Below are 24,832 nucleotides of genomic sequence, written 5' to 3'. Positions count from 1 at the left end.
ACCACACAATAGTTCCTCAAGAAGGTGGTAGAACATCAGTGATGTTGAATAAAAGTGCTAAAAATATCATTAAAAGCCTGTAAAGTCTAGAGAATCCTTCAGGAGAAACACAGAGTTGTAACTGTGTGCAGTGGTTTTAAAACCAGTTCCAAACTGGCCATACCAGAGTTATTAATGTCTTTGGGTATGGTAATTTGCAGTATTTTTTTCTGGAAACTTTCTCTTTGTTATTTCCCCTCCTGGTTTTAGCCATATGTTATTTATTAATAGTGAGCTGGTTCACTGCTACAGCACAGTCTGCTGTTAGCTCTGCTGTCATGCACCCCAGCTGGCCCTGGTGGGATTTTAGCTGAGAAAAATATCCCATATCTCTGTTCTTGAACTTGAGGCACCCTCACATGTGCAAATGCCACCCACCCTGTCACAGGTATTTAGCCTTAGACACACCCCTGCTTCAACTGGAGAGGAAATAATCAATAATAATAATCAATAAAATAATAATAACATAATCAATAAAAATAATCAATATCTCTAGGAAATATCAATATCTTAATGATCAGGGTCCATACGGGTAAATGTCTTACTGAAGGAGACTTAATTTAATCCAGAAATAGTCAGTGAGAAAGAATCATAATTTTACAGATCTTATCCAACATACAAAATACATCACTAAGCACATACAGAAATGACATGTAGTACTGGACAGGCTTTGAGTTTATGTAATTCATGCTGTACTTTTCATTGTACAGAAGAAGGGACACCAAAACATTTTTATTAAAAGAACCCCAAAACAACACTTACATGAGATGTTTGAGAGTTGGATGTGAGAGCAAATAAATTATCAGCAGTTTGCGTCCAGAAGGATGAAAATTGAAAACTCCTCTAATATTTGGACTTCAGCAAAGCTTTCACTACTGTCTCTCACAGCATCCTCATGCCTTGGGAAGGCTGACCTAGAACAGAGACTGGACAGAGCTAAAGAATAAAGCAGGGATTTATTCAAAGGATCTCCTCCACGGATCCACCTTGGGCAGCACCGGAGCCCAGCCAGGGCTGCACCCAAGATGAACCCAAATGGTCCCAAAATGCACGAGCGCTGCCGGGGTCTCTCCCTGGGCTCAGCTCTGCTCCATGTGCACATTGCAGTTCAGTGTCCAATCCCAGCTGCAGCCCCTGCAGTCCCATCCTGCTTGTTTTTCTCTCTGCAGCCCACGGGGTTTGTGCTCTTGGGCTGAGATTTGGATCATTTGTCCTTGGTGCCCAGCTGGAGCAGGAATTGTTTTGTCTCCCTGCTCTGTGCAGAGAGCTCACCATGCCCTGATGTGAAGCTCAGACCCACACACTAAAGCAGCACAGAATCTGAAAATATAAGAGCTAAAACTTGAGGCATCAATCCTTTTGGACAAAAAGTTCAACCCACAGATGGGAAAGGTTTTTTCCCCCAGAGGGTGCTGGGCACAGCCCAGGCTCCCAGGGAATGGTCACAGCCCCAAGGCTGCCAGAGTTCCAGGAGGATTTAGACAAAGCTCTCAGGAACAGGGTGGGATTGTTGGGGTGTCTGTGCAGGTCCAGGAGCTGGTCTGGGTGATCCTTGTGTGTCTCTTCCAACACAGGATATTCTGTGATTTTATAATATCCTCATTTTATTTTGGGAGACTTTGACCAAAATATCTGGAATCTTTTTATAACCAATTTTAATCCTATCCATAAACCTAAAGCCAACCCATAAACTGGGGGTCATGTACATGTGTAACTTCACATCAATTCTGAATCAGTCTTGTGCTGATCAATTGTTGTTCGGTTTTGCTTTTTTTTTTTTTCTTTCTTTTTTTTTTTTTTTTTTTTTTTTTTTAATTTGTTTCAAACATGTCCCAAACAGGAATTGGTGAACTTGCTTTTGACTGGCAAAGCTGTGTCCAATGTTTTCAACAATGTGATCGAGCTGGACTCTGGGAATGGCAATATCACCATTTTGAAAGGCATCACGAGTCGCAGTGACATTGGTTTGCTGTCCCTGTTTGAGCATTATGATGTCTGTCAGGTATGCTTTCCATTAAAAATTCAATTAAAAAGAAAACAATTACTTTTAAAATCAGCTTGGAGTAAGTAAAGCAGCAAAGAAATTGCTGGCTTGGCTCAGTTTGTCTTTTCTGTGCTGTAGTGGTGGTTCTGTTACCAGTAAAAAAAAATTAAAGACAGCTAAAATAGCTGTTAATGCAGTGAGATTGTTCCATTTAATTTCTTTTGATAGTCATATTTTAATTGCAGTCATCATGAAAATGAAAAGACAGATTAAAACTTTCAAAGGAGTGACAAGTATTAATTTACTTCAGGAAAAACCTGTGTGAGGATTTCACTACTTCTCCATCAAGAGGAGGATGGCAGGATGGACATCTTTCCTAAAGACATGTTCTGTCCCAAACAGCCAATCTTGTGTTGGATCCAGGAATATTATTTGGAATTCTCTTGCTTTTGTTAGATACTTGTAGCAGCCCCACCTGCATTTGCAGCAGCAGCACCTCTATAAATTTGAAAGTGATTACCAAAGGATGTGTTTTTACTGATCTGATATCAATGTGTGACTGAAAACAAAGCTTGATTTTAACTCCTTCCCATGTGGCTGAAGTCAGCTACATTCTCCTGCTGCTGGCAAACTACAGATTTTGTTATTTTTAATTAACACAATTATTTACATTATTCACAGGATTACAAAAGCCTTGAATTCAGTCAAGACAGCTTATCAGTGTACCCAAATCAGATTAATTCAGAACAGAGCAGACTTAAAATAAATAAGCTTATGTGTCTAGTTCACACTTCTTTTTCTTTTCTATAAACATTGTGACATTTAAACCCTCAAAAAATGGTTATGCACCACTCCAGCATTTTTTCCATTCTCCGGTGAGGAAAATGACTCGGGAGTAGCAAAATGGTAAATGAGGTCAGGGCAGGTAAGAGCTATTTCTTACCCACCTGCCCTCTAAAAATAAAATAAGTTACCCAGAGATTTAGACACCATTTTCCAGTTATTCTGCAAATTATATGGTAGAGGGGATCTCTTTCCACTGCTGGGCTCTTGCATGGGAGCTGGACTCATGAGCAAGGATCTGTTTTTCCAAGCCAGTGACTTAATCAGTTCCAGAAACTCCAGTAGACATAGTTTCCTTTTTTTTTATTTTTAAGAGTCTGCACTAGTTGGGCATCTGCTGCAAATGGTCCCGCTTTTTATTAAGAACATCTGGGTGTTCTCTGTATTTCAGTTCAGAGGCAATGTCTGCTTAGGACTGGGACAAAAGTCAGATTCTGGTGGATTTTGGCCCAAAACTGGGGAGTCTCCACTGTGGCTTCAGCATGAGGGGCCAGATTCTGCTTCCTGTTATAAAATTTAGAGCAGTTCAGGAAAAAGAAATGTCAGTGGCAGTTTGCAGAGGTGGAACTGAGAATAGAGTTTGTCTTTCAAAGTGACTCTTTTATTCCTCTCAGCATCCAATTACAGTGTGGCTCTGAGCTGGTAACTGAAGCCAGCCATGGAAAAGGACTGTCAATTTTGGTTGGGTTTATTTTTTGTTTCCAGGAGTAAGAAAATCCTGAGCCTGCTGTATGGTGAATCATAGGCACTGGAGTCAGAAAACTCCCTTTAGGTCACATCCAGCCAATCTCTCAGGGGATAACTCAGGATATTTTTGTGTCCTGTTATATAGCAGAGTTTCTTTTAAAAATCTGGATCCATGAAGTTCCTGCCTTTTTGTTCAGATGGATATTTTTTCATTTATTTTAGTGCATATAACTGTGATCTTACAGTTCTGCTCATCCATCTCTACTCTAAAACATGAATAAATGCAAATACAGATTTACAGGTTCTTGTGTATTTGGAGATTTTCATATCTACTACACAGCCTGTGTTTGGAAATACTATTAATAAATCAGACTCTTCATTTACTTAGTTTCCTCTAATTATAATTTTGCTCATAATCCAACCTGCCCCCTAAACAATTGATCCCCATCCTCTGGGCATTTGCAGCTGATGTAAGAGTGCCTCCCTTTTTCATCAGCACATCCTGTCCAAAGCTTGTTTTTATTTCCCTGCTCTAGACTTGTTCCAACTTGCCAACACATTTAGGACGGGATATTCAAGATTCCAGGCTAGATGCAGTAAATCCACATGGAAGAAGACTTTTCTACCATTTTATCTCATTTTTCTAATGTAGAACATTTGTGTGTAATCCACAACTCCCTTGGCATGGCTTCTGACTTGCAGATATTTTAAATTAATCCTCAAACTCCTACAGTGGCAAATCCAAAGAAAACGATCCATCTCTTTTCTTCCAGCCTGGAGAATCCCTCTGTTCCCCATCCATTCATCTCCTCCAGTGGATCCTGTGTTATCTTTGCTGATGAGAAAAACGTGTGCCCCGAGTAATTTGTCTGGAATTGTTCATGTTCAGTCATCACTCCCAGTCCTGACGTATCACCAAACCCTGTGGAGTTTTTGCAGTGTAATTACTTGCTGCAAATTGTTTCACAATGACAGATGGATCCATTCCATCTGTTTCATGTGCAAACATTTAGTTTCACAGTGAGATTCTGGATTTTAATGGGGGGAAAAAGCTAAAAGTCCAATTCTGCTACTTTTCAGTAGGCAAGTTACACATCTTGGTGTTTCTTTTCTGTGTGCTAAGCAATATCAATTCCATGTGGTCTTACACATTTGACTTAGAAGCCCAGATTGAGATTTTAGTTTCCCTGGGATTTATTTAGAGCATATCAAGCAATAGGAACATTTCCACATGAAATTGCTGGGGCTTTGCTCTGTCTGCTGAGCTGCAGCACGCAGCAGTTCAGTCTCAGGGAAGCTGAGTGGTTTCTCAGCAGAGAAAAGATCTTGGAGAAGGGGATGAGGCACAGGACCAATTTTAGCACTCCTGGATGAGAAAATCCCTGTGTTTGGGTCAGAGCCTTTGGCCTAAATGCCACTTTAAAATTGCTGGTGAAAAGACTTAGAATGATGAAATTTTCATTTCAAAGTGTTTTGAGATGTTAAAAGTAGGAAGAATTTTAAGAAGAGGCTCCTCATGCCAGGTCATTAAATAACAGGAAAAAGGGAAAAATAATCTTCATTTTTAGGTAATAAATTTAACAAATTCTTATCATTATTATCATTCATAACTTGCTAATTCTTTAATAATCTTAACAAACAATTAACAAACACCACAGTGCTAATTAACATGAGTAATGATAATAATAACAATAATATATAACATTTACATGTCATTTCCTATTAGCGGATCTGTGCTTTGCAAGAGTGGCAAGTGACATTTCCACTTTACACAGAGGGGTAATGGGTGAATAAAAGTCAAAGTGCTCATCCCAGTGAGACATCCAGCAGGCTCCTGGCTGAACTGGGATGAGTACAGTCTGGATCTCTCATTTTAAAGGCAGTGTGGTGCTGGCTGATGAATTTCACCGTCCATCTGAAATGTTTTTTCAAACTGCTTTGGGTATGTGATGTTGTATGTGAAAAAATGGAAATATTCAAAGTTATTTGTCACTTTGTCTTTGTTTTCACCAGTTCTCTCCTGCTTTAAGGTGTCCTGTCAGTTAAACCTCCTGTTGTCTGACCTCCCAAATTCACCCTACTCAGATTCCTGACTGTCCCAGACTTCAAGGGACCTGGTGCTTTTTAGTTTTTGCTTCTCTGAAAATGGGGAGAGCATTGACAAAGAAGCTGCACACATTTTCCCTATTTCTTTTCAAAAAACCAGAGCAAAGCAACAGAAACAAACAGAATTTATTCATTAAAATTCCACAGATGGGAAATATTATCTTTGGTCCTTTTGAAGAAACCACTGTGTGCTGTGACAAGGCCTGAATGATGAAATTCAGCACTCATGCTCTGTCTCCTGGGACCTCACCTGTGGTTTTGCCCTCCTATAACCTTCTTCCCAGGGAGATGTGTCCCCTAAACAATTCCTTTTCCCCATCAGATGGGCTGGATCCAAGCCAAGCCATTGGTGGGGTTGTGGAGGGGAAAGTTTGGAAAGAGGGTTTTAACCACCTCCTCTAAGAAACCAGCCACAAAAACACACAAGTGCAAAATGGAAACTGATGGTTGGCTCCAATTTTCCATTTATTTTTCATGAATAGGGGTAAAAGTTGTGCCCTGTAGGTGCAGCAGAGGAAGCTGCTATTTATGTAAGACTTCAGTGAGCATCACTGTGGGCAAAAACATGGAGTACATTCAAATGTGACTGAAACAAGGCTGACAAAGCATTGGTCTTTGAGAAAATCTGTTCTTCATTCCTTGTTTTTACATCTCCTTTTCTAGCCTGGAACTTTTCTTTAATGAAAGCCTATTGTCCTCTGAGTTATGGCCAGTTGTTTTCCCAGAGGCCAGTCACTGTTGCTGGGGTATTGGCATTGCTTCCCTGTCAACATCCTTCCAAATGAAACAGAATCACAGAGTTTTTATTTTAGACAATGAGGGTAACAAAGCCCACATGTTTAGAAGAGCTCTGCGTGCTTTGCAAACAGGTAAAGCAGAAAATGAGAAGTCAGATATTTCCCACATGTCTCTCTAGATTATAAACACCTGCATTTGGATCTGGATTTATCCCATCTCACTTGAGGTGCTTTTTAGGATGAAAATGCTTCCGGTAGGAGTTCAGCCAAATCCTGCATCACTGGTGAGTGGGAGGGTCTAAATTGCTGACAATACCCATCTCTTGCTTATTTGATTTTACAGCCAAAGCCTGAGGGCTAACTTGCATTAGAGGGCCCAGAAATAAATGCAGAATTGTTCTGTGGGCTGAATCCTGCCCTGTCCTTGTCATTGCAGTGATGTAACTCCCTGAAGTGGGCTATAAACTTTGTGTGTAGTCAGGAAATGGCAAAATGCTGAAACCTGGGGGAGGGTCTGAATCTCCCTCAAGATTTCTTCATTTTTTGGGACATTCCAGAAAAGCAGCTGAATGGGACAGGGATAAAGAGGAGATCTTGAGGCTGCCTAGCCCCCTGAGTTCTGTTTTCTTTTTCCTTTCCACATCTGCTGCCTTTCACACCATGGCAGTATAAGGGACCTTTAATCAGAAGCCAGTGCTTTCCAGGAGTCTCTTTGCTTTGGGAATCCTAGGGTTTAACCCACATCTCTTTCTGTTTGTCATCAGTCATGTCCTTTTTTTTTTCCCCCAGTACATTATCAGAAAGATTTCCTTTTCTGAAAAAAAAAACCCAAAAAAACCAAAAAAAAAAAGGAAAACAAAAAAAATGATCCAAAGCTGCAGAGAAATTACCTAAGGCTCCAGTGTAGCAGTAGTGTTTGCTATTATTTTATAAATCTATGGCTAAAAACTCTTCAATTTCTGTCTCATCTGGCATAGTGCATACTCTGAATGTCAGATATCATAAGCAATAATTTTAGTTTTCTCAATCTGATTGAAATCAAGTATTTGGCAATGGCAATAACTTCACCCTCACCCATAATTAAGTGTCCCTTAATTATCACAGTAGGGATGTGGCTGAGCTGCTGTTTCTGGGGTGACCTGGGTCAGTGGGGTCACTGCTCCCCAAGGGCTGCTGAAAACGTGGCTGATTTTACACCACTGACACTTCACTGTGAGCACCCCTGGAACATTGTTCAATATTCATTCAGAAAAGGTCACTGCAGCTGTGGGGAATAAAACCCTGACAGGACAAACAATGGGCTGTTGCCTGTAACTCTGAAAGCTTGGTGTAATTATCTTTTTGCCTGTCAATCCTACCAAAAATTCCTCAGTTTGGCAGAACCCAGCCCTCTGTGGAACCATTACACGCTGTGATTGCTTCTCAAATAAACATCTCTAGCAGCTGTATTCAGGGAAAGAAACACAAAAGGAGTGTTTGATTATAACTAAAAAATGAATAGTAAAGTCCTACAAGCAAGGGAGTGAAATTATGTTAAGTGATAAAACCTGGAGAAAAATGCCATCAGATCATATCCAGTAATCCTGCTTGGTTTTGTTATCACATTCTCGTGGTTGTTTGTTTTGGGGGTTTTTTGTTTGCTTTTTTATTGTTTTTTTTTTGTTGTTGTTGTTTTGGTTTTTGGGGTTTTTTTTTGGTTGTTTGGTTGGTTTTTTTTTAATACATATGGCAAAAGTTGGCCTTGTTCAAGGAACAAATTAGGGCATTCACTCACTCTGGCAGATCTTTTGGGATAATTCTCCAGCAATAAACACTTGTCTGTAGGTTGAATTTCACCATTGTGTGAATACACAGAGATATCAGAGGGAGAATGAGCCCTTTGAAGGTGCTTGCTTTTGAAAAGTTGATGTTTCCCAAAGATCAGAACGATGTTTCTGAAATTTGTGAGCATTCTTGAGGGCTTTGCAAGGGAGAGGATCAGGGTTAGGGAAGTCTCCATAGGAATTAAGAAATGCAGCGGGAAAGGACACCTCATTCATTCTCTCCTTACTTTCCTTATGCCTGAAAATGAGTAATGAGGCTGCTGGAAAACCAACACTTGAATAGTGATAAAAACACAGCAATTGAGCTCTTATATAAAAAAAAAAAAATAATGAAAAGGATGCAAGTCACATATGCTGTATTTGCCTTTGGAATTCAGCCCTACAGATGTAGGGAAGACACTGGAAAGAAGGGGTCTCAGTCAGCTCTGTTCTCTGCCAGGCTCTTGTTGGATGACACAGACACTGCTGAGGGGTTTGAGGGGTTTCCTGAGGAGTCAGAACACTGGGTGTTCTTCCCTGTCCTGTTTCCGGGATTTATTCCAGATTTTATTCCATGTTTTATTCCAGGTTTTACCCAGTATTACTGCCACCAAGCAGGCTGGTCATGCAGCTGAGGAAGCCCTCAGGCCTCACCAGCTGGAGAAGTGAAATGAGGGCATAATTCAGTGTATGGGAAGGGTCTGGAGAGTTAGTCCTGTGAGGAGCTGCTGAGGGAGCTGGGGGTGGTGAGCCTGGAGAAAAGGAGGCTCAGGGATGATCTTATTGCTCCCTGAACTCCCTGACAGGAGCTGTGCTGAAGTGAGGGTCAGTCTCTTCTCCCAGGCAACAAGTGACAGGACAAGAGAAAACGGCTTCAAGCTGCACCAGGGGAGGGTCAGGCAGGACACCAGCAGGAATTTCTTCACTAGAAGTGTGGTCAGATGTTGGAATGGGCTGCCCAGGGAGGTGGTGGAGTCCTCATTCCTGGGAGTATTGAAGAAACCACTGGATGTGGCACTCAGTGCTCTGCTCTGGTTGTCGAGGTGATGTTCAGTCAGAGGCTGGGCTCCATGGTCCTGGGGGTCTTTTCCAACCCAAATGACTCAGTGGTTCTGCTCCACATGACAACTGATGCTTGAAGAAGCAGCCAAAGGAACCCTCACAGTGAGGGTTGTCCTTACCTTGTCAGCAGCATGGTTCCACATTATATTTTGTACAATATTTTCTTGGTGTCAAAGGCAGCAGCTAATCTTCAGTTGCTTAAATTGATGTGACCAAAACAAAGACTTCTCCCTTCTTCTGGCAGAGGAGGATTTGAGCTACAATATTTTTAGACTCTCTGAGTTGTTTCAAAGTTCATGCCCTCGCTGCTTTCTGCAAAGATTGTAATTGAAAACTGCACATTTTTGGAGAAGGTTCCTGCAGCCCTCAATCATCTGAACAGCTTGTCCTGGCTTCAGGGGGATGGTTCATGTGAGTGAGAGCTGGAGTGGACGTTGCTTTGAAAATTCTGCATCTCTCTAATCTTTGTCAAATGTTCTTTGATGAAGCTGGGAAGTTCCTTTTGCAGACAAACGTAGGAAGAACGCATTTTTAGGAGGAGACTGGCTGTTCTTTTTGGCTTTGACTTATCTGAATATTAAAATATGCATGTTTGTGAGACTGAATCTTTTCATCTGTGTCCCTCTAATTTGCCATCTTTTGTTGAAAATGCGTATTTTCTTTTTTGATAACTCCTGTTACGAGTGTTATTGGAAGCTTGTAAAAAATTCTTTGCTTCTAAGCCAAGAATTTACATAAAAAGCAAAACTGTTGTATAAAAGGCTGTTTTAAATAGATATTAGCAAAGTAATGAGTCAGGGAACAGTTACTTAATTAGCTGGAGACTTGTTATCTAACATCAGAAGAAATTCTTGTTGTGGAAGGCAGCTAAATTTGCACTTGCAACACTTCAGATATAAATTCTAAATGTCCATCAAGATGAAAGCACAAACTGCTTATCACTTAGGGTGCTGGATAGAGTTTTGATTACAACAGAAATAATGTTGGCTTCTGCCTTTTGGCTTTTGCCATTTGCCCCTGTGCCCAGGGTGGAGAACTGAGGGCTGCACTGTAGGAGCTGCATCCACAAGTCTATAGCTAGAAATCATGTATGAGAATTTTTCTGTTAAAGTTTTCTGTTAAATTTTTTCAGTGAAAAGCAAAATGACTGAAAGCAAAACGATTCCACTGAAAACAAAATGTTTAATTTCAGATTTCAGTTTCCCTAAGCAATTTCTCAAAGGTAGAAAACCCAGCTGCAGTGCTGCTGGTATCCCCTTCCTCCATCCCTTATAGATTAAATCTCTTGAGTATTCTAGTTTAAAACATCTATGAATTGATGTGTAAGTTTTTATACACTTTCTTAGAGAATATTCAGGTTACTTATAAATACAGTTTCAAAAGAAGGACTAAGGCTTAGAAAAGGCTTTGGTTAAAGTTTTATTTTCCCATGACCATATTTCATTTTTAAGAATAACGAAGCAAAACAAATGCTTCTGTTTTCTTTCTTCTGTAGCTGAAAATACAAGTTTGCACTGTGAACTAGGAGGGTGGTTCACAGCCACTATTCCTGTGGTTTTACAGTTGTTGCAGAGGACATGATTCCTGTTGGTTCAGCTCATATGGATTCTGATCTTGTATCTGTAAGAGCACTACAACTGCATTTCCTTACCTGCCACAACTCAAGACCTATTATTTCCTTTATATACTCCATGATTTACCAGAGCTGCACTGGTCTGCTTCATCAACAGTCTCTAATGAGCCTTCATTAGTGTTTGTAGACTAGAACAAATAAATATCTTCCAAATTTTATGTTTTCCACAATGAATTGTTTCTCCCCCCAACCCCAGTGACGTTCTGCTATTTTGTATTTTTCCTCTAGGTTGGTTGTTACTTGAAGACCCCCAAGTACCCAATTTGGCTGGTCTGCAGTGAAAGCCACTTCAGTGTGCTTTTCTGTTTGGAGAAGGATTTGCTCAGCGACTGGAAGACGGGAAGGAGGTTTGATCTCTATTACTACGATGGCCTGGCCAACCAGGATGAAGAGATTCGCTTGACAGTGGGTATGAGCAGCTCCCTGAGTCTGTATTTCACCTCTGGGGGGGCAGAAAGGAGGCTCCAATAATACAAACAGTGATGGGTGCAGGCAGGGAATGTTAATTTGTGTGGTGTTGCCTAATTTCCGTAATTAGTTTTGGTCATTAATTATATTTCACAAGGAAGTTTTGAGGATAAGTTCCTGGAATGGTTAACAGTGAGCACGAGTCACTTCATACACACTGGCAAAAAGCAAAAATTCATGCTTCCAGGACTACAAAATATATTTCTCTGCTCCCATTCTCCTCCACATCATCTCACAGTAGCAGAAAGTGCAGGTCTCCAGTTCCTCACCCTAAATGCCTGTAGGAAAATGAGCAGAGAGGGTGAGGAAACATGAAATCCTTGTCTCCAAGGCAAGAAGATGCCAGTAATCTGCTAAAAAAGTTTAGCCTCTTACCTGCCTGGAAGCACAAGCCTGCAAAAGATCTTCCAACTTGTTACTCTCCTTCTGTCAGGAAACCATGCCAAATTACACAGCTGCTTTTACAGTAAATACTTGTTCAACTGGAAGGCATTTGGATGAGTATTCTGATCCTTAGAAAGCACCTACTTCAACACATTCTCCACCACTAAATCCCTGTTTGCTAATAATATCCTACTCACCTTTTGTTTTCTTTCCTTTGGTACATTTATACAATCTTGCCCATGATTCTTTGATAACCAAATTCCTTCTCAATCTTAAGGAGCCACTCTGCTGCAGTCTAGTCTTTAGAAATAAGTTTTCTCTCTTCCTTATTTGCACCAACATCCAGGTTTTTGCACGGGGTGGGTGCTTTATGTTCTTCTTGAGTCCATGTAGCAAAGTTGTTTCTATGCTGGGAGTGCTGGGGGTTTGAGCCCCTCACAAGATTTGTTAGTGAGTTCAATCATCTTCCTGCCTGTTATTTATCCTCTTGCTTTAAAGAGAATCCCTGTCATTCTATTGCATGGGTCACATGATATATTAGCTCCAAAAATGATCAATTTTCACAGGACTGTGGTTGCCAGCTGGTTCCCACATCCCAGATAAAAGTGACTTGGATGATACAGCTCAGCACAGGACTAGAGAAACATTTTTTCTATTGTGTTGTGCCACATAACATCTGGTCCAAAACAGGTATCCTAATGTGTCTTTCCATCACCAGGAATGTTTCCAAAATCAAGAGCTGCCAAGCCCTCTAAGATCCTTGGATGATAAATTCCCCAGAGCACATATAAATTTTTCCCTTTGCCTTCCAACCTGTCATGGCATTCCTTTGTGCTTCTCCTCAAAGCCAAAATGTGCATGGAGTTGTAGATATCTCTTTTTGTGGCCATAGCCCCTTCCAGGGATGTGTCCCAGTAAATCCTTTGTTATCTGTGAAATTCTGCAAAAGACAGTAAAAATGCAAATACTTTCATCATTCCACAAAACCCTGCCCTAGTTCTGGCTGTGCAGTAATCCCTTGCTAGGTCTGGAGAAAACTGTAATTACTTTACATCCAAAAAGGTAACACTGGCCAAACATCTAAACCCAGCACACAGGAGCAGATGGAAATATCAGAATGCTAAATATTGCTGGTATTTCCCTTGTGGGAATCCCAGCAAGAGGTGATGTTTAAGCAGCATCAGCTGGAGATGCAGCATGAGGAGCTGGGTCCATCTCCCTGCTGCTGGCTAGCAAAGTTGTTTGCTTTATTTGAGAAAAAAAGTTGAATTCCTTAAAATGGGAATCTTGCTTATAATTAGCTAAAATTAACATCAAGGTCACATTTCAGGAAATATTGAAGAAATTGTGCTGGGCAAGAAAGGCAAAAAAGACAGAAGAGTAGAATTACATTTTGGGAGTAGCAGCGACTGCTACTTTATATTGAGAATTTGCCCTGCTTCTCATACTTAACCATTTGTCAGAATGTAAACAAGAAACATAAAGTTCCTTTATAAAAGCAGGTTAATGACATCAACATCCCATCATAAAGAGAGGAAAATAATAATAAATCTTTCCATTGGGGTAGAAATTTTGGATAGGCAGAGAAGAGTTTTAACAGTGCTGGCACTCAGTTTCTCACTAATTAAGGGTAGAATATGCATATTCCTTTTCTTTTACTCTTAGGTACACCTTTATGATGCTTTTTTTCCTGTTTCATTGTATGGAAACACTCCATTCAAACCTTTTGATTGGAAGAATTCAAGTCTAAAAGTGACAAAATTCATCAAAGTTGGTTACAATTGGGAAAAGCAGCCACACCAAGTGCCTGTCCTGCTAGCAGGGATTTGGTCAGGACAGTGGCTTAGGTTGCACCTGGAGAGGTTTAGAGAAAAATTTCTTCACAGAAGGGGTTGTGGAGCACTGGAAGAGGTTGCCCAGGGAAGTGGTGGAGTCACCATTCCTGGAAGTGTTCAAAAAACCTGTAGTTGTGGCACTTGGGGACATGGTTTAATAGTGAACATGGTGGTGGTGCTGGATTTATAGTTAGACTTGATGATCTTAACAGTTTCAGCTTTTATTATTCTTGAATTCTATGTTACAAACTCTTCAAAATTATGATAAAAAAAGCTTTTTTAGACTTAAAAGATTCCTGTGTGCCTCTGAGTTCCTGAGGACCTAGAGGAAAACCACCAGTACTTTATGTACTTTTAAATATTGCCTGTTTCTCTCCACTCCAACCCTTGCAGTCATCCAGAGTTTTCTGCATGTGTTTGTACCCATCAGATCAACACACAAGGGAGAGCCAGGTCCTCTCTGTGACATGAGATAGATCTGAGACTGGCAGCTGTGAATGGTCAGGACAATCCCCTCCCATCCTGTCTCCATCAGTCTCACTGAAGCAGACCCAAATCCTGCACCCTGCCTTGGCATCGTGCGCCATTGGCTGGGCAACAGAAAAGGAGAAAGAAAGAAAGAAAAAAACCTGGTCTGCTGCAGTTTAAATGTCTGCCTCCAAAACAGGAAACAGCTGAGCAGACTGACATCCAAGCTGGTGGCAGGATGTTTTGTCCCTGGGAAGTTCAGCTCTACTTTCACTGTTGACAGATGCCGTGGCTCAGACTGTGACCTCTCTGTTTTCCCCGGAGCACTGCGATGGCCTCTCCATCCCCAGGGAATGCTCACAGCCTGGGGAGGCTCCCTGGTGTCCCACACAGCATCTTCTTCTCCTGTCTGTGCATTGCTTGCTGAGCAGTAAAGGGACAACCTTCTTTTCCAGGGTGGAATAGTCCTAAGCCAGTTCAAACTGGACTTGGGGTTTCCTGTTCAAGTGTAGCACCATCACTGTCCTTAGCGTTTGAGTAACAAAATTACTCAGTAATTACAACATCAATTGCAAAATAAAAGCCTCGTGACAGCCCTGCAGCACATTATTTCATTTTCTGATGTGTGGTTTTCCTTCAAACCATCTCTGTGTGAGCAATCCAGCCTGGCTCAGGCACGGTGGTCAGTGGTGGATGTGGCAGTGGTTGGCCTCAAACCATCTGAGAGGTCTTTTCTGTGGGGTTCTGAAGGAAGAAAAGGTTCCCCAGGCACTAACAATGTCTGTTTTGTCTCTGCAGACACAACTCAGGTGTGCCCTGAAAATAAAGAAAATGATCTTACTCCTCCACTTGAGCACTGTATTAGGACAAAGTAAGTGAAATTACAGTTTTTCATACCGATACATTCAGTTGTTGACACAAGTAATATATGTGAGGAATATCAAAAAAAAATATATCAGCAAGTAAAGCTGAAAAATTAATGCTTAAAAATCATAAAGGATCTGAACGGACCAGGCTGTGATAATATATTTTACACATTTAGTTGTGTGCTATTGTAATTAACATTGAACTGTCCAAGGTGTTCATTCTTAGAGGAACCTTCACTTCCATCACCAAGAACTGACTGATCCAAATTCAGTCTGAGAGCACAGCTTGGTTGCATCTAAATCTAAATCTAATCTAAATCTAATCTTAATCTAAATCTAATTCCCAGAAGTGCTTGATTGCAGAGGTATAATGAGAAAAGGATACAATTTATTCCATTCTCATCAGTCTTTTCTGAAGAATAAAAGGGGGGACCTGGGTGTTATTCCCAATGCATGAAGCCCTATTGAACAGTCTCAGTTTTCTGTGGAGAGCACAGGAATTGTCAGGTTTTGTGCAGTTATTCCTGACAAGCCTTAGCTCATGTTCTCTCCTTACAGACAAGGCTAATTCCTCTCATGCTGGGATTTTCATGGCCATTTTGAGGTCTATATAAGCAATTCATCCAAATCATACTGAAGTTAATGGGAACATTTTCAGCTCAGTGAGACATGGAAGAAGCAAAATGGAGAAATTTAACTGGGCAGAAAATTCAGCTTTATATCAATCCCAGCACGGCTTTGGAAGTTACTATCTGAATATCTCTGGAGCAAGAAGTGAAAGCCTCATTGTCAGAGACCATGACATTTACTAAATCAGCAAGCCAGGCAGCTTCAGGTTTCTCATGCAGTTTCCCTCCTGTCCTTGCTACAATTTGCTCTGAAAAAAAAAAAGAAAAAAAAAAGTTAAAAAAGAGTAAATAAATAAGAACAGTGGCTGCCAGTGTGTTGATCAGAAAATCACTGAAATGTAGAAGAGGCATCCTGCAAGGTGACAGCAGTGACATCAGTCCAGCCTTCCTGCACATACAGATTTTATTGATTCCTCATTTCCAGTGACACATCAGCATGACTGCAAACTAAAATAAATAATCTATAACTTCTGAAGATTATAAATAATCTTCAGAAAGCCCCACAGGGAGAATAATGCATGCAACTACTTAAAGTCTTAGAGTATCTTCCATTCCTGGCGTTGTGTCAGAGTTATACAGTGTTGGTAGTGCTGCTGTTTGTTTATTTTAAGTTCCCTGCTTTCATCTGCTTGAGAGGTAAATTACCAGCAAATTCCAGTGTCAATTTATTTTGTTTGTAGCATTCTCAGCACTGTCTGATTTACCCTGGGCAGCCTGGCTCCTTGTTTTCAATGTTTTCTCTTTACTTTGAGGGTATTTATTTAAGCGTGGCCTTGCTGCAAAAGGTTTTTCATGTTAAATTTTTTCCTTTTTGTTTTAAGAACTTTTTCTTTCAACTAAATAACAGCATATAAGGGAAAGTAAGAACCAACCCAAATTTTCTGCAATTTAGGGGATAAAAAAATGAATGTTTTTTTATGATACAGCTGTGGAAAACTCCCCTAAACCAATTTTTAATAAATCAAAGAGCTGTTATTTATTTTGATGAAGAATTCATGATGAAGACTTCTCTTTTCAAAAAATGCAGGATAATTTCTCAGGCAGAGTGGAGAATTCCACAGTCTGGACAATCAGAGCTGAGACAATAAGCTATCATTAATTGGTTTTATTGTTAATTGGGAGTTTTGCTTCTATTCACATGCCTCAGTTCTGGTTTAATCCATGACAATGGATTGAATTAAATTGAATAATTTAATTAATTAAATTAAGGCCATTGCTTACTCCAATACCTGAGCATCACCATCCTGTAACACACTGACTTCTGTGCCTCACATCTGTCTGCTCTTTTTTCTCTTACCCTCTCCTAAAGGGAAAACTGCACTGGGAATAGACTGGGTTTGCATTTAGTTTTTACTACTACTACTAGTAATAATAATAATAACCATTAATAATAATAATAATAACAATAATAATAATAATAATAATGTTATCAGAAGAGAAGGGTTGCTTTGCTTCTGCAGACGGAGGAAGCTCCTGTTTTCAGTCCCTGTTGTGTAAAACATCACAAGAGTTCAGTTCTGAGTTTAGAGCAGGGAACCTTCAGCTGCCTCTGGAAGGACCAGTCACCACCAGGTACCAGTGTAACCTGCAGGCCCACAAAACAAGGACAAGTAAAAGTGCTTTTCTTGTGGCTCTCAGCCCCAGACATCTGTGGCAGCAGTGGGATTCTGCCCTGGGATGTCTGGAATGTGCATCCCTGGCTTGTTTGGGAGATGCCGTGCAGACAACTTATCCTCTTCTTCCCTGAGAAATACTCTTATATCACAGTCCTGACCCTCAGCACTGGAGGAAATAACATCTGTTAGCTCTGCCTGAGGGGGACCAAACTCTCATCTGCTATTAGAACCTGAATTTAGCAGGATTTTTTGTTAACCCTCTGTGGTAGTGGGGCTGTGGGATCCATGAGTTCACCTGTTGGCTGTGAAGGGAAACACCCAAAGGGGATTTGGTGGATGAGAGAAGAGCAGAACCTGGGCATTTCACCCTGAATTATGGATGTGCTCCAAAACAATACCAAATTGTCAGCACAGGAGATGCTCACTGAGTGCTATTCCAGACTGAGCATTGTTCAGGGCCTGACCTGTTCCTCTTCAGTTCCCGTTAACTGCATGACCCTTGGGTGAGGTTGTACTTGAGGCAGGTGGGTCAAATGTAGTTTTCCTTCTGCTAATCTGATAAATTATAATTGAATCAGCAGCTAGAAAATGCCTCACATTGCAATTACACTGTGGCAGGATAGTTTGGGGAAGCAATCACTTTCATTGTCCAGGAAGTTTTATATCTGTTTGTAAATAAAATATTATTTCAGCATCTGTGAGTGAGATTCCTCAGTCTTTGACACCTTTTCTTGTGCAGGTGCAAGAGGGGGAAAAAAGTTTTGGACCTGTCTCATAGAAGCAAACAGCCAAAGTCTGCTTTTTGGTCTAAAAAGTGGTTTGAAAATAAACCCAGGAGATGAGGCTTGTTCTGAAAGTAGCCTTCAGTCCTGCTTCAAAAATTAAGTTCTGTTTAAGCTCTTTATGGAAAGCCAGTTTTAAAAAAGGCCAGTTCTTCACTTCACAGTGATTAACAACAGAAGAAATGGTGTCAGCAAGGTGAGCAGTCCCACAGGGCACAGTGCAGGCTCATTTGGTGTTTTTTTTGCCTTTGTGGATCCCTCTCAAAGCTTTAAATACCCTGGTGAGATAGGAAGTTGCACCTTGGGAAGATTGTACTCAAAGATAAGGGATGATCTGATGGCATTACCTGACAAATCCAATGGGGACAGAAGGTGGCAGTTGTTCTTTTCCATTTGGTTGTTTAAGGGTGGCATTCTGACAGGGACAGCTCTCACCTCTTGCAAATGCTGTTGAGTAACCCCAGATGAAACAAATTCTGCTTTTAATTTAAGATGTGGGACGTCTGCTGTGTATTCCTGCTCTGTTTTCCTGGGATGGAGACAATCTTTCTGCAATTTTTGATTTTAATTTTCTCAGCAAAGTGAAAAACAGAAGGAAAAATTTCACAACAGCCCTCAGATGGTCACTTCCTTTGAGACATTGCCCTGAAGAGTGCAAGAATTCAGCTTTTGGTTTTGTTTTACACTTAATTGGCTAGCTCAGCTCAAGGTCTGAGCTGCCATACCCTTGCTGACACATCCTGTCCTCGGTGACAGAAAGAATGTGGCACTGGCAGCTCACTGTTCCCTCCACCCCCTCACCAATGTCTTACTGCTCTGAGACAGATTTTCAGAACAGATATAAATACTCAGCACTGGAAATGCAACAGTTTAGTTCCCAGAAAATGTGGGCCATGACCTTGCAGATGAGAAAAGCCACGGCCAAGGGTGAATCCATGCCACGAGGGGTGAGCTGACTCACTTCAGGGAGGTGACTGGAGAGCACCATCCTGCTTTCACCAGGTTTTAGGTCACATCTCTGTCTTTTGCCATGCTTTGAAGACACATTTTGTGGCAGATTCAGGATTGATGCCTCCTTTGCTTTCAGTCACATTGCTGAGGTGGGCAGCTGAGCTGTGGCAGCCAGTGCAGAGCCAGGAATGGGAAATGTGGAAGGTTCCAGAATCATTCTGTTCTCAGTGTTAATCTTCAGGATCATTCTGAAGGAGGAATAAGGGCAGAGAAAAGCAAAACATCACCATTAAAGTGCGCCATGGAGTGCTTGAGGACCCAAGGTCAGGAGCAAAGGTGCTCAGTGAGGGCATCCAGGCACAGGATCTCAAAGTCAGAGAGTTCCTAATCAGAGCTAAACAAAAATAAGAAAATAAGCAAATTGCCTACTGACAGCTGAGAGTGAGTATTTTGGTTATTTAGGGTTAATTCTTGTAGCCATCTTGTGTCACTTGATATTTTCTGAAAAATCCCTTCGCCAGGATTTCTTCTCTTGGGAAGCTGAGAAGCCTCAGAGAGGAATGTAAATAATAATAATAATCTGATTGCTTCTCCTTGTGTTTTGTTGCTTTGTAATGTGGTAGGTGATTCTTTCATTGGTTCCATGTGAATTGTTTTAATTTAGTGACCAATCATGGTCCAGCTGTATCAAAGTTCTTATTATTCATTCTTGTTAAGCCTTTTGATGTGTCCTTTCTCTATAGTTTAGTATAGTTTTAGTATAGCATTCTTTAATATAATATAATAACATAAGATAATAAATCAGCCTTCTGAGAAGATTGAGTCAGACTCATCTCTCCCCTCGTCCTGGGGACCCTCACAAACACCACAATCTTTGGCATTCCCTAATTATTCTGTCCAACATGAAGGTTCAGCTGCTGGTCTGTTGCCCAGAGAGGCTGGAGGAAGGGTCAGGACAGAGACCTCCAACCTTGGCACCTAAAATCAGAGTACAATTCCCTCATTTCTGCTCCATTCCCTTTGGGATGGGATTAGCTACCCCAAACAAGTCCATCCCAGTCTCTCTGAGCTCCCCTGGGTGGTTCAGGGGTGTGGGTTTGCCTTTCCAGTGATGAACTGATGGATGTAAATTATTTCATTTCTAGGTGGCAAGGAGCTGTCATCGACTGGAATGGCACAGAACCCATCTTGTGACTGATCTGACCTGCACTTTATTTGGGAAGACCAAAAGGAAATGACTGAATGAGCACATTCCTATTCCCACCAATACAGGAAATAGGGCAGTTTGACATGAGGAAGAATGACAAGGTTTTCAGGCTGGCAGAGTTTCACCTCAGTCACCTCGTGCTTCAGATATTTTGCTTTTAATATAAACAACACTGACGTAAATTCCTTGTCACTGCCCTCAGCATAAAGCTCCTGAGGGCAGGCTGGGTTCCCACCACCAAATCAAGGTTGCAGATGAAGCTCTGAAGTCATCAACGTCCCCTTGAGGTCTCCTGCTGGATCCACTCTGCATCCTGCAATTGTTTGGAAGCATTTGATGGGAGATGCTGAACCCAGATTTCTCTCACTTTACAGCCTTCTCTGTCCTGCCTTGTTCTTCCTTGAAAAAAGGATAAAACATCATCCAAGGAACGTATATTCACCTAGTTACCTGGTATTAGCAAGCCTAAATAGCTTGGTGACCATCTGGGCTTTTTTGGGAAAGCCTGGCCTATACCAAGTTCTTGTTGTGTCATCAATTTGCAGTAAGGATTGTGGTTGTGTGTCACCAAAATAATCCCATTGATAGTTCCTAGGTGCAGCTGGTGTGTAACAGTGCCTCGTGCTGATATAGCTCATTTTTCTTTCTGGTGAGAGGCAGCTGTATCAGCATCTTCACATTGATGCCCTTATTTCTACACGAGGGTTTATTCACACGCAGGTGACAGATCAGATCTGGGATTTGCTTCTCCATAACTACAAGAAAACAGAAGAGGTGTTAGTTTTGAAATTCCAATGGTGCCTATCTGTGATAGGTGCCGTGGTTCAATAAAATGCATGTGCTGGAATGAGGTACTGTGGAGAGGGATACTGAGGTACTGAAGCCACAGTTTGATTAATTCTGCTTTAGCAACACTTTATTACCAAAATTGGGGCAAGTTACTGTACAGAAGGTTGGAAAAAAAATGCCTCAGGGAAAAAGGCAGATAAATGGTGTTTCTAGAGGTGTTCCTCTCTTCAGAGTGAGTATTTCATGAGAATTCAATAAAGGACTTTTACTTCCTGATGTTTATTGTAGCACCTTCTTCCTCGTCAGTGTGGAAACTCCTTTTGGTCCTAAAAATGAGTGTAAAATCAATTTCCAGCAAAAAATCAGTGTTGTTCTGGGTGTAGGGTGCAAACTAACTGTACAAATGGAGATCTCAGGGAATTGGCAGAGTTAGATTTGAAAATCAACCTGAATATAAGTTACAAAGGAGTGCCAGAAAGGTTTAGATGGCCTTTGTATGAAGATCTGCCTCACCCTTTGCTTCTTATTCACATCAAACTGTCACAGAATCACAGAATGGTTTGGGTGGGAAGGGAAATAAGAATTCATCTTGTTCCACCCCCCTGCCATTTGCAGGGACTCCTTCCACCATCCCAGGCTGCTCCAAGCCCTGTCCAACCTGGCCTTGGGCACTTCCAGGGATCCAGGGGCAGCCACAGCTGCTCTGGGAACCTGTTTCAGGTTTCAGGGAGGAATTTCTTCCTAATATCCAATCTAAACCTGCCCCCTTCCAGTTTAAAGCCATTATATGCAATAAAGCATCTCAGGGTTGCAGTTACTTTAATTTTATTTCTTGCAGTGTGATAAAATGTGTGGTTTAGTTCACATAGATGAACTTAAAACATTGTGAGATCCAGATCTCCCAAAGAGATTCAGCACCAGATCCAGCTCATTGCTGACTGCTGGCCCTGCCATCCCTGTGTACTCAGGGATGTTTGTGCTGTCAGCTGCAGCTGGATTCAAAAATGTCTTTAACACACCTCAGCTTGAGCTTCTGTGTTTCTGGCAAGTCCCAAACAGCCAAAGATCCCAGATGTAAAACTTTTTTTCCCCTCTCTTAAATTTCTTTATTCTATAGTCCCCACTTTGTTTCATGAAGCAAATACAGTTTGATTTTCCCACCTGCCTCAGAGGACATCCATAATATAACATTTTGAGGGGTGCATTTGGAAAGAAAATACTGTGGAGATGACAAATGTCAGAAGATTTTTGCAACCAAAAATTTCCTTTCTGGTTTTTCCAATCTAGTAAACGCACACCATTTATTCCAAAGCCTTAAACTGTGTCAGGTTGGAGATAAGGCACAGATAAGGGCTGGTCTGGAGCAGGAGGAGCTGCTGTGGGACAGGCAGATCTGGTCTGGCTGAAATCTGGATGTCTGCAGTGCAGAGGTGTTCAGAGGATCTGTTCTCTGTCCAGAGGAGGGGAGATTCCAGGGTGTGGTGGAGCTTTGTTTTGGGATGACACAGCTGTTCCTACAAAGGGATCCCAAGAGGATTGTCTCCAGTGCATCACACCCATGGAGATGTAAAGATTTTTAGGGCATGAGAAAGAAAATGTGTTTGGAAAATGTGGTTTTTGGGTTCTTGTGGAGGGTAAACAAAGATGAGGAGAGGCCCTGAACTCTGTCCCCCTTTCTAAAACAGACTCCAAAGAACTCTGAAGCTCTTTCATCACTGGTTATGGAGAATATTTTTTGTTAAAACAGATTTTTCTTACCTATTATCTGTCACTGTGTCCTTGTATATTTGTTTGCAAAGTCCACTGCCCACCTGACAGTGAATTAACTCCAGATTCACCCAGTCCCTCACTCACAAAGGAGGAAAATGAGAACCTGAACCACCTCCCCAAGCCCCCAGCTGGGCAGGGCACCTCAGCACTGCTGAGCTCCTTGCTCCTGGACCCTGGGAACAGCAGGATCCTTCTGCAGGGCTCAGTGTCCTTACCAGGCACAAAGGAATGGCCCCTTGGAAGGAATCTGCAACCAGAGCACTCATTTACATCTAAATACTCTCAAAAAGTAATGCCAGAGCATTGCCTGGTCACTGCCTGCATCAAGGTTTCCATGTTTTTATTCCATGTAAAGCACCAGAAATTATTTCCCTTCCTCTTCATTTTTTTTTTTTAATTTCCCAAATAATGTGTCTCCCTGAACTGAACAAAGCAGGGATCATTAGATAATTGAGCTTTAAAAGGCACTAGTGATGTTGGCACTTAGGTCTGCATGGTGCCTTCATTTCATTCTCTTTTCTTCTGTGGAATAAAAAAAAGTGTACCCTGTGCTGAAAACTGACCCCTTAACTAATAACAAACATGGCTTATTGTGTGTGGAGATGAATATGGAAGCAGTTACTATTTTGGCAGGGTGTCATATCTGCCACCTTTTTACAAAATGTTTATTTAGCTTTGTCTTGTACAGGGTGTCTCATACAAATAAAACATTTAGAGCAATGGTCAGGCAAAAGCCCAGATTTCCTCCTAATTTTTTAATAATTGATTTGCTAGTGGAAATTAATCTGGGAGATTGAGTTGTGAATGTTTCATGGGCCTCATCAGCTCAGTGGAAAAATAATGGCAAGAGTGAAAAATTATGGTTGTGGATAAAAAATACACAATTTTGTAGACCTTCTGATGTTTGTTTTTTACATGCCTGTCCTTATTCTGGTTAAATGTGGGAGAAGTTGAAGATATGATGGCTGATCCCGTGAATGAATCCCTGCAGTCACTGTGGGTTTGGTTCCCAAGTAAACGAAAAATGACAATTTGAGTCTCTTGCTTTCAGGTTTTCACTTTCCTGGGGCAGATTTCTATTTGTTTGTGTTTGCAATGTATCTAATGGGCTGATTTGAAATGGCAGGAAATGGTCACTTCAGTAATCAAGGAAAGCTGAAGAGCTTGGAAGAATGACACCACCATAAGCCAAGTTTTCCATTAGGGAGAAGTGATTTAGGGGCTCTGAGGATTCACTTGCTGAAAGTGAAGTACTGGGAGAAGACAGGATTTTTTCTGGTGCTGGTTGAGAGCTGCATTAAAAAACCAAAGACATCAAACCACTGTTTTTTCCTGAAAATACTTGCAGCAATCTTTTGAAGCAGTAAAATAGTAATTTTTCAGAAGGTCTACATGATTTGGGGTATGATTGCAATAACATAATGTGGTAAAAAATACGGATTTCAATTCTTTTGGTAACTCTGCTTTATTTTCCTGTCCCAGGGTAAATTTACTATGAAGGGAACTGCCCTGAATTTCACATTCTCAATATGTGGGATATGCACAGCTGTGTTTTAGATGATAAAAACTTAACCCTCACCAAAATTTGTCCTGTGATAATTTCTCTCTTCGGTTTATGTTTTCAGAAATGTCAAAATTAAGAATCAAGCATCAAAGCCTTAATGTGCATAGTTTAGTTTATTTTTTCATCAAAAAGATCATGTTGGAAACGGATTTTTTTTATGGAATGAAAATGGTTGCTCCTGCATCTCTGCATGCTCCCATCTGCTGCACCTCCTAAGGAAAAGTCACTCCACTTTGTGTACACTCACACTCTTCATTGATTTGTTTTTGTTGGCTATAAAATAATAAATTCAACACCAGCTCTGAAAAAAGGAAGCAGTTCCTCCTTAGCAGCCTTGTTTATAAAACTGGAAAAGGAAAAAGGGCTTAATCAGGTATTTTATTTGTCATTTCAAAGAGGGTGAGGAGGGATTGTTAGTAAAGTGGAAAACAACCAGATTTTGTGACATCCCTCACCAATAGTTGCTGACTGTATCAGCATAATCAAGGAATCAAGCACAGATTTTACAAGGAAAACACTGGGATTTTTCTAAGATAAATAATTCAATATTTTCGTTTCATCTGCTGTGAGGTTTTTTCTTTTTTCTTTTTTTTTTTTCTTTTTTTTTTTT

At 41.0% G+C, this 24,832-nt stretch overlaps 1 protein-coding gene across 1 annotated transcript in view; it reads left to right on the top strand.

Annotated features, from left to right (window-relative positions):
• Nucleotides 1–21,164, top strand: part of MINDY4 (MINDY lysine 48 deubiquitinase 4) — a 76,557-nt gene extending 55,393 nt beyond the window's left edge. The window contains exons 17-20 of the mRNA XM_064421545.1: nt 1,880–2,041; nt 11,122–11,302; nt 14,847–14,919; nt 20,038–21,164. Of these exons, the coding sequence (XP_064277615.1) occupies nt 1,880–2,041; nt 11,122–11,302; nt 14,847–14,919; nt 20,038–20,086 (465 nt within the window). The 3' untranslated portion in view covers nt 20,087–21,164. The remainder of the gene's footprint in view (nt 1–1,879; nt 2,042–11,121; nt 11,303–14,846; nt 14,920–20,037) is intronic.
• The last annotated feature ends 3,668 nt before the right edge of the window (nt 21,165–24,832 follow it).

This window comes from Passer domesticus, chromosome 1, assembly GCF_036417665.1.
Source record: "Passer domesticus isolate bPasDom1 chromosome 1, bPasDom1.hap1, whole genome shotgun sequence".
NCBI classification, from domain to species: domain Eukaryota; kingdom Metazoa; phylum Chordata; class Aves; order Passeriformes; family Passeridae; genus Passer; species Passer domesticus.
The sequence above is the reverse complement of the archived record's forward strand: the minus strand, read 5'-3'. Positions and strand labels throughout refer to the sequence as shown.